This window comes from Triticum dicoccoides, chromosome 4A (genome assembly GCF_002162155.2).
Source record: "Triticum dicoccoides isolate Atlit2015 ecotype Zavitan chromosome 4A, WEW_v2.0, whole genome shotgun sequence".
NCBI lineage: Eukaryota > Viridiplantae > Streptophyta > Magnoliopsida > Poales > Poaceae > Triticum > Triticum dicoccoides.
Window position 1 is genome coordinate 588,294,640 of NC_041386.1, and position 9,824 is coordinate 588,304,463.

The 9,824-nt window shown below is 40.8% G+C and overlaps 1 protein-coding gene across 2 annotated transcripts in view; it reads right to left on the reverse strand.

The window, feature by feature from the left end:
- Positions 1-3,213: 3,213 nt before the first annotated feature.
- Positions 3,214-9,824, reverse strand: part of LOC119287033 (inositol hexakisphosphate and diphosphoinositol-pentakisphosphate kinase VIP2-like) — a 26,584-nt gene continuing 19,973 nt past the window's right edge. For both annotated transcript variants that reach the window (XM_037566519.1, XM_037566520.1), the window contains 12 exons: positions 8,907-8,969; positions 8,748-8,822; positions 8,114-8,239; positions 7,190-7,422; positions 7,037-7,081; positions 6,639-6,705; positions 5,907-5,978; positions 5,535-5,779; positions 5,388-5,445; positions 5,140-5,307; positions 3,734-3,808; positions 3,214-3,657 (listed from right to left, as the gene is read on the reverse strand). In XM_037566519.1, the coding sequence (XP_037422416.1) occupies positions 3,370-3,657; positions 3,734-3,808; positions 5,140-5,307; positions 5,388-5,445; positions 5,535-5,779; positions 5,907-5,978; positions 6,639-6,705; positions 7,037-7,081; positions 7,190-7,422; positions 8,114-8,239; positions 8,748-8,822; positions 8,907-8,969 (1,515 nt within the window). In that variant the 3' untranslated portion in view covers positions 3,214-3,369. The remainder of the gene's footprint in view (positions 3,658-3,733; positions 3,809-5,139; positions 5,308-5,387; positions 5,446-5,534; positions 5,780-5,906; positions 5,979-6,638; positions 6,706-7,036; positions 7,082-7,189; positions 7,423-8,113; positions 8,240-8,747; positions 8,823-8,906; positions 8,970-9,824) is intronic.

Sequence of the window (9,824 nt, forward strand, 5' to 3'; positions counted from 1 at the left end):
CCTTGGTCCGATATAAGAGTATGTTATCATAATCCAAACTTCTTGTTTGCTAGAAGTTGATCTTTCGTATTGAGAAAAAAAATCCTACAAACTGATGCGCATATCACAGCATGTTATGGAATGCAAATTTCGAAATGAATGGTGGGCAGCAATTCATATGGCTCCTAAGCTCGCGTGCTCCCGTATTGGAAATAAAAATAGCATTTGCAAGTAAATAAACTAAAAAGATGCACGTATGCAAGTGTTTGGGTACTATGTTCATACGCGAAACTTCATGGAATTTTTGCATTTTGTAGTGCGTAGAGAAATTAAAAAATTGAAAGCATGTCCTGATCTTTTCATCACATGTAACAAAAGGGAAAGTTTTTGAGAAATGGAAAAGCTTCATGTCTCGATGCATTTTTAGAAGAAATATGTGCGTTCCCAAAAATAGGACACATCCAGATTTACAATGCTACCCTCGCAGTGCTTGCCGCCACAAGTAGTAGCACCATGAGACTCATGGCCTCTGCCTTCGCCCACAACCGAACATCGGCCCATGATCGCCTCAAGCTTCGTCATAACATAGTCCACATTGGTTTTCGTCAAGCTTCATAAAATTTGATTAAATTTCTAGAGAAAAATATATGTACATACAGTTCGAAATATATATCATATATGTGAAAATACTCCCTCCGGCCCATAATGTAGTGTGAAAAAACGTCTTACATATGGGACGGAGGGAGTATATTTTAAGACGGATCTAATGGTATTAATTTTCTATTCTAGATGTTGATTTTCCTTTTATAAACTTTATGATAGTTTACAATGCTTGACTCGAAAAACATCAAATACACGCTATATTTTGGGACAGAAGGAGTATAACGTTGGCATGCGTAGTTTTACTTGAAAAGTCAACTCAAAAAATATTTTTTAAAGTTTTTTCAGAAAAAAACTCTAAATCATGTGTTCACTGTTACGTATTCTGAATTATATATAGGTATGATCATGAAGCGCCAGTGTGGCTCCAATCCAAAGCTCACATGGTAGGCCCCAAACTAAGCTCATATCAGTTCCACTCTTCCTTGGACAAGTGTAACCTGGTTCTCCATTTTTCCTTTTGGTACCATCACCGGAGAATCGCTTCTCTGCCCACGCTTGATCGACTGGTGGCCATACTAAAAGTTGTACAGAAGCTTTCGGATTCGACTCTTGGTAGGAAGCGACGAGCCTGGACACTTACGAGTTACGTGGTATTCGCACTGACCGAATGGTCAAGATCATCGTCGGATTATGCGACACCCAAGCAAGTGAGATAAGCTCCGAAGATTCTGATGTAACAAAATAAACAAAACCCTGTCTCCAACAGAGAACACGGCGATTTACCGAATTTGCAGGCTCAGTCTTTTTTAGGTGCTCATAGAAATAGAGTGTATGTGTGTTCATAGAGGTGAGAGTATGAATGTGTTATATGTGCGTCTGTGTGTCTGCACTGTGTTTCTGAAGAAAAAAACGATAACAGGGTTAGAGGGCTCCTAGACCGTCCAAGGTGGGCGATGCGCACAAGACTAGAACAAGTCGTAATGCGGTCGATTACCGCTTCGTTCGTTGCTTCTGCAACCGCTTCAAAGCGGCGGTCGGGAGGGGATTCTTGCCTGTTTCTCTCGACACCGGCAACGACGTGGGTCCTCGTCCTCTTCGTCTGCCGCTCCGACGGCGAGACCAAGCAGGGACCCCGACAGTTTCTATCCGGTGGGGAGATAGAATAGGCATAGTTTTGCTTTTAGAGGTGTTGCATCAATGGTGGGACAGCGTTGCGCCGAAATAATCTACTTTTGCTCTTCCCCCATCTTGGTGGCACTCTAATGGGTGGCGCCGAGGAACAGGTGGCTCGGTCTTCTCGCTGGTCTTCAGATCCGGTGAGATTTGTGTTTGATGGTCGGCACACGGCACCCGTTTGGCACTGGTGTCAACCGTCTTAGATTATGTTTGATGTCTTGCAATGGGGTGTGTGGATGGCGGCAAACAGCGGCGTTCCTCTTCTTCGATTGCATCGGATGAAGTTGACAATGTTGGGATCTAGCGGACATGGGAAAGAACCCCAGCCGACGTGCCACAAAACCTCGGCCCCACCGCTTGCGGCGGTCGGCTCGAAAAGCATCATTGTATGCGAAGGTGCTTCTCCCGATCTGGGTATGACGACAGTTTCCTTCTTTCTTCAGCGTTGCCTCGATGGCGGTGGAGGACGATGGCAGGCGACATTTCGGTGTGGCACAAGATTCAGTCGCGGTGAAATTTTAATTTTGCTTCTTGCACAATCTTTGATGCAATATTGCAAGACATCTATGTATGCCTCTTGTAATGGCCGCATGTGTACTATTTGTAATCCGTTTGTTTAATCAAATATATGTGGTTATTTAAAAAAAATAGGCAGTAACCAATCCGTGAACATTCGCGCCATTGTGTATAAAACCAAGTGAGTGTTAAAATGGCGGGTGTTCTAAGCAGGAGGTGGCGATGAAAGGTGAATTTGTTCGGGTCAAAAGAAAAGAGTGCAATTTGTTCTGCTCAAGAGAAGAAAAAGGCGTAGTTTGTTATTCTTGTTGGAAAGTAGCCAAAATCATAGTGCCCAAGATACATATAAGTTTATCATGATGAAAAGGCAGGAAAGAGACCCGTTGCGCCGTGCATCATATTATCTTGCTGGCCAAAAATACTTGGCATGAAGCACCAGATGCTTCCGGGCCAAAATGCAAACAAGCAACTCCTCCACAGCAATCAGGGCCTGAAAAAGACTTGGGCAGGGTTTTTTTTTTTTTTTTGAAACTTGACTTGGGCAGGTTTCACAAGTCACTATACCTTTTGCTTGGGCAGGTTTCACAAGTCAATATACCTTTGACCCTCTTTAACACTTGGAAAGTTGGAATCATGCTCTCATGAAGAGATAGTGAGACATAGCCCCCAACTCAATCTGGAATTCTGGCTTTTCCGTCTCTAGGAAATTTTTCCTGCAATCTTTTTGGCTCTAGTGTATCATACCAGATAATTTTGTTCTTGTACCAACAGTATACCAGCGAATTCTGCTATTAATATTATCTCATGGAATGGTACTTTCGGATGCAGCCATGCACAAAGTTTTTTGGACAGGAAGCTTGATTCATGATCCTAAAAAAGATGGTAGAAAACAAGATGCAAGTTCCGCAACTCTACATCATCACCCATCAGACAGATATCTTTGAAGCTTTGCCTACAAACATGCTCAAGATAAAGATGCCGGGCAAAAGTACACGTGAGATTCAGTTTCTGAAAGACGAACCCAAGTTTCTACAAAATTGCGCAAATGGTGTTGCCACCAAATGTTAACAAAGAGGAATGAATATTCACATGAAGTTATTTCTGGCAATTCACAGCTTTTTCGGCTATTTTGCCGTTGGCTGCACCCTTGTGGAAAGGCCAGAAACTAGCCAGCCGTTCAAGCACCCCAGCGCCCTTGGAGAAGTATCCTAAGGCCTGTGTAGGTGCAGCCGGAGGAAAGTCCTCAGGGGGCATCGCAAATGGCCGCACCATCTTCTCAAACTTGTCCAGTGTCAGGCAAGAACCAACTTCCTGCAGTCTCTCGGGCCCCATTATCGGCAGGGTGTGCTCCTGGAGCAATGGAGATGTTTCACTGGTTTTGTCCTGGACCAACCATACGTTCTGTTAGTAACCCTGAATGCGTGGAGTACGAAGCAAGCAGAGACGTGGGTGAGAGTACCTCGAGAGGGCTGAGATCAGCGCCACGACTGAATGTCATTTCGATCCGGAACCTTTTCTCATCTTCTAAAGGAACCTGTAAATAGTATATTTGGTGAGCATCAGAAGTTTCCAAGTACACGGATAATACCAATATTGGCAAAGAGCGCCTATATGGATATTCTGTGGATGCTACAAAATCAGATGAAAGTTACAACCAACTTTCCATGTACAGTAACATTTTGATAGGCATGCTGGATGTATAGCTAGAGGCAGTAGGGAAAAACACCCAAAAAGAAAGTGCACTTTTATTGCTATCACTTTGTGAAGAATATAATGAAACACTTGATTTAAAGAGAGAACCGACACCAATACCATTTCAACTAACATTGATCTCTCTCACATCACACAATTGTTCCATCCTTGCAGACACTTTGCATGACGTACAGGATAGGACTATTTGGATGGAAAGTAGGTTTGCCATCAATGCAAGATCAGATAAACAGAATCCTATTCCCAACTTCATTACATGAGCAATGGAATGGTTCTAGAGCGTCCATGCATATACCATAAATAGACTAAGGCTTTTCCAGGCAAAAAGAGTCGTCAGACTACAAGGGGATGCCACTACTTAGTCACATAACACCTTATTGATAGGAAATGACCCTATCATAACGTATTATCAAATAACCATTTTCATGACATTTAAAAAATAACCAAATCCTAACTTATTTGGAAAAATGACTTGCCTACTACGCCATCCCAGGTAAATGGTAACCAGAAATACTAACAAAAACTAAGACACTTGGATGGAAAGTAACAAATACTGAAGAGATTATGTCACTTGGCATAATCAATAGATGATTTGATGCCCAATTTCATATACTGATGAAATACAGAGATCCCAACATAGCAAATGGAGATGGTATATTAGGTTGTAGTTTTCCCATGATTGAGGAATGAAGAAATATCTAATTGCACTGGATGCTATATAAAATCACCCCTCAGTCCATCAGTGAAATGACGCTGCACCAGACAATTGGCATGCAACACTCCATGCTGCATACATAACTAGCAATAGTGCCAGCCCCCCACACAACCGAGCTATTTTGACTGAAAGCAAAACAGCTAGTTAAGCACCAAAGCAACCGAGTTATTTTGACCGAAAGCAAAACAGCTCGTTAAGCACCAAAGCTCCCCTCAATTGTAGTTAATACAGGTTTACATGAGTATTGCAAGTAGGGCATTTGAGCACTGAAGACTTTCTGAAGAAAAAGGATCAACAATACTTCATTCCCACGAGAGTATTTGAGTAAGTAAGATAGCTTTTTCAAGAAAAGGGTCAACAATACTTGATTCTAGTATAAGGTTAGGAAACTTTCAGCTCAAAGTCTTTTGAAAATGCTAACTCATATAAAATATCCTTACCTCTGTATTTTCGAACATTCTAAGCACAATATTGCTCATGTAGTCAAGCTCCCTGGTTCTATGTAATCGGTCCAAAGTACTTTGGCAGACAAGGCTATCCTCTCCATGTAGAGACTCATCCAAGTTGCAATACCGAAGGACATTCATCAATGAGTGTATATGGGATTCCTGGTGGAGAAATTGCACAAGTCAACTCTTGGATTTCCAAAATGATGATCAGAACAAAGTACAGAAGTGCTCTGGTGTACCGATGTGAAATAAAGCCTTGTGCGGACATGTCGGTCCGGTGTCTTCACATTTGCATACCTGAAATAAAGTATTATTAGAACAATCAAATTTGTATGCAAATCAGTACAAACTTAATGTCGCAATAATCTGAAAAAACATGCACGCACTTAGGATCTAAGCGGTATTTAGTTTCTCTATCGTCTTCGTCTTCTTGGTCCATTGACTTTTCACTCGTGGTGCTAGATCTTCTTCCATCCTCATTTCTTACTTGAATCTTTTGCTGGTGCTCTACTTCTTTTGTTGGTAGGAATAAAGCTTCATCTTCAGTAAACTTCGGGTCAGCAACACAAATAGCTTCTTCACGAGTGTTCCGTAAATCAATTAGAACTTTTCCCATTAACCGGCGTGCTATCTAGGAAAGCCAATAAAAGTGAAGAACACATAAATAATTCATCATCTGGAGATACCGTATGCATAGTATGCATACGATGTTCTACAACGACAAAAAAAGACAGTGCACGTCTAGCTTGACAACAAACCTTTGATCCAATTTTTAGTTTTTGCTTTGGGTTGATCCCGTACTCATTTGGAATAACACCATCAGCAAGAAGCTACAAGAATCAGTGTTAGATAAGGTTTGAAGAACATGTAAAACACTCCAAAGAACTTATCGACGTCAATTAACTATCGTAGAGCCTGGGCAAATAATTAAGGCACTGAACTAGCTACCGTTTGCCCATTAAACTACCAACAAAATTTGCACGATTGGCTCAAATTTGTATGGAGCTTCCTCGGCTGAGACCGGGCAGCTGCCCAGGGTCGACGGGAGCTAGCTCCGCCACTGAAACTGAATGTCCTACAATGGATCTAAGAAAGAGAAGGAATGTTAAAACACGTAGTTACGTAGTCTCGCTCACAGATCACTTCAACTTAAGAATTGTATCATCCGTTAAATTGAAATGGTCATTACAGTCCTATGATTATGGTTATTTTAAAGATTCAACATATGTGCCTCCAGTAAGCAGGCAAGGCTCTACCCAATACAATGATACAATAGGGTGCCTTTCCAAACTTGTGGCTAGAAAACAATGAATTCACAGCTTTGGTGAAATGTATCCCCAAAGCTTTGCTTGTCATACGTACTCGGTTGCTTCTATCAAAATAATGTGGCTATATGATGTAAATACAAAATATATGCTTAATCAATAACTTTCATATATAGAATCAAAAGAAATATCAAACAGAAGAGTACGAAATGTAAACTTGCTTACTTGAGCAACTTTGTAAAGCTCTTCCAAACCCTTAAGATTGAGATGAGCATTATGCACGAGGTCATATCTGTCATGGCATTCAGTAGTTCAGTTGTAAGGCTTACGTGTTACGCCAATTACAGATTGTTGTATTAGGATGATGATGTAATTATTCTCAAGGGAAAAATGAGCATATTATGTATAAGCTGAACAACAGCACACACATCAATTTATAACTTTCTGAAGTTTGTTGAGCTAGTTTTGTTTCTATGTTTTGGAACTTTAAACCATGGATATCTTCATGTCATATTAAGCATTTATACACTGAAGGGGCATTGATTGTTTCAAATGGATGAAGGATGCAAGCTAGTATATGGGAAAAAGTTAATTTGCCCTCCTTAAATACAGAGATCACTTACTTGCACGAGTCATAGACATCTGGAATCTGTGTAATGTCAAATCGGCTGCACAGTGATTTAAAAAGCACCATGAGTAAAATAAGCTCAAAAGAAAACTCAAAAAAATGATTTACAACATTAAGAAATATTCTGAAGGTGAAACACTTTACTCACTCCTTTCTTTCATTATATAAATCTCTCTCAAGTTTTTTCCATCGAGCAAACATCAAGAGGAAGCTTTCACTACCACAAGGTAAACCAGCAGCAATACGAGCAACATCAATTGTCGTTTTCCCAAGAGCCTTTGCTTGGTCGTATCTAGAAAATGAGCTTGTCAGCGCAAGCTTCTCCTCTTCGCCTTCAGCAAGCAGCTTGACTTGTGCAGTAACTTGTTTCGTCAACTTGGCCTAATCAATGTACAATAAGGAGTCATTAGTTGCAACATAAAAAAAGTATGCAGCTTAGAAATTTTATCTAGGACTGAAACCAAACATTTTTTGTACTGAAGCCCTACAGGAATCAACTATAACACACACAAAGACGGGAACTAACAAATTTAATTATGTGCAAGAATTTTCAAAAAAATTGTGTGATGTTGATGCAATTAAGACAGAAGTTGTGTGTGCATCCCTAACTCCATATGACAGCACACCCTGCACTTAGGCAACAGACTCTGATAGTAGACCTACATGCCAACTCACCAGCAGACAGCTGTTATATAGTGCACTGCACCGCCACAAATTCTCAACTTTCATTTGCTTAGCTTAGACTGGTTATCTTCATGATCCCACCAAAGAGTTGGCACATTGGGTGTGATGAATCTATAATAGTGAGCTTTGGGTGTCACCAAAGAAATTTTCTTAAAATTATTTGAATGGCAGAAGACCTACCCAGACTTCTTGATATCTTATTGAGGCAACTCAGAAAAATATTGTTTGCATCATTATGACTTGAAGTACAATTAAAAAAGTGACAAAATATTTTTCATCATGAATTATTCAAAACAGAACAGCAAGTACATCATTGATAAATATTGTGAATAATGCTAGATATGTTTAAAACAAAAGATTTATCTTAGATCCATTCAATATACTTTACCATCTTAGGAAGAAGTTCAGAAGCATCTGGAGGCAATCCTGCACCATCAACCATCCATGGAAACTCCACCGATCCATTGGTATTATTTGCTTTAGCATTTGAAATGATGATTTCATGCAATCTAGTCTGAAAAGCAAATCAGTTTACTGAACATTAGCTAACAATAAACGATGAACTAAACTCACGTGATATTTAAGACAATTAAGAGGCAGCGGGAACTGGGAACATGCTAGCTCTTCAAAGATATACGAGTTTAATACAGTGGAATTTCGGACTTTCCTATAACTACTGACTGAATATCACATCACAGAGCTTCTGAAGATTGCCAAACAACAGTAAGAATTATTGAGGTAGCAGTTAGATTCAACATTCATGGGTGTGAAAATTTAACAGAACTGCTTGTGGTCACAGCAGTTCATAGAAGCTACATACTTAAGAGGCAACATTATCATCTCCTATATGTTCCAAAGGCAAGACCTAAACAATGTGGAAACTTTGGCATGACGGGATCTGCCTCGAGCTAAAAACAAATAGTGACATAACCGTGCATGTGCTGCCTTTTCCCGGGAGCTTTAGACACCCACTTGAACCCAGGTGAAAAATACAGTGTGTTTATCAAATTTTGAAAGCAAACCTTAGCTTCATCCATCTCAATGCTAGCATCTTCCAATCCATCTAGCATAGACGAATCTTTACTTACTAGAGAGACCTGAAAAAGTTAATACAAAAGATAAATTTGAGAGAGAGGTGAAATTAAGGAACAAATGAATCAGCTAGAAAACAAGCAACAGACCAGTATGGGAGTTAGTTGTCCTTCCAAATCAAGAAGACCTTTCGCAAATGCTGCAGCAGACATCTGACATGTACACCATCAGAAACAAATGAATCAGGATTGACTATTAGCATATGAGAAAAAATTATGCATGCCAATATGTATTTTGAAATGAGTTGCTCAAACCCCAGTCCTAGACAGAAGATACACTTAACATAAAAAAGGGCAGCCCGGTGCATGTAGCTCCCGCTTGCGCAGGGTCCGGAGAAGGGTCCGACCACTTTGGATCTATTGTACGCAGCCTTTCCCTACGTTTCTGTAAGAGGCTGTTTCCAGGACTGACCTCATGGTCACAACGCAACAGCTTTTACCACTGTGCCAAGGCTCCCCTTCAGAAGATACACTTAACATAAGCGAAAGAAAATAAGGACGATATCAAAAGAGAAAAAGGAGCTGCTCGGCAGAAGGATCCATGAGGGGATCTGCTCAGTTTTCCTCCTGCCCCGACGCCCTAGTCTTCTTCACCAACATCGGCACCCCAAATAGCGTAACATGCCTACTATTATCAGGGCACCTCATGCTGCCATGAATGTTACTGAAAATACCAGGAATAAGAAATAAAAAAATCAAGGTTTTCCCATACTCTCTTCACTATTGTCACCAGTGACAACATCAGCTTTGGCACACTCAACATTTTGCTTGAGGCAAACTTCCTCCAGGAGAGCAACCCAGGAGGCCCAAAGTTCCTTTTCTAGATACCTGACTGCTCAAGTCTCACCTTAAGATTTAAAATGAGACCACCCAGGGACCAGCCCCAAGTAGCATTTTATTACAGAATAAAAGCCCATCATGGGGACATGCAGGCCACGGCCCAACATGGAGGCACGCATATGACGCATTTTGTCGAGCCCAATGCCACGTCGCCGTGCCCGCCCGCGC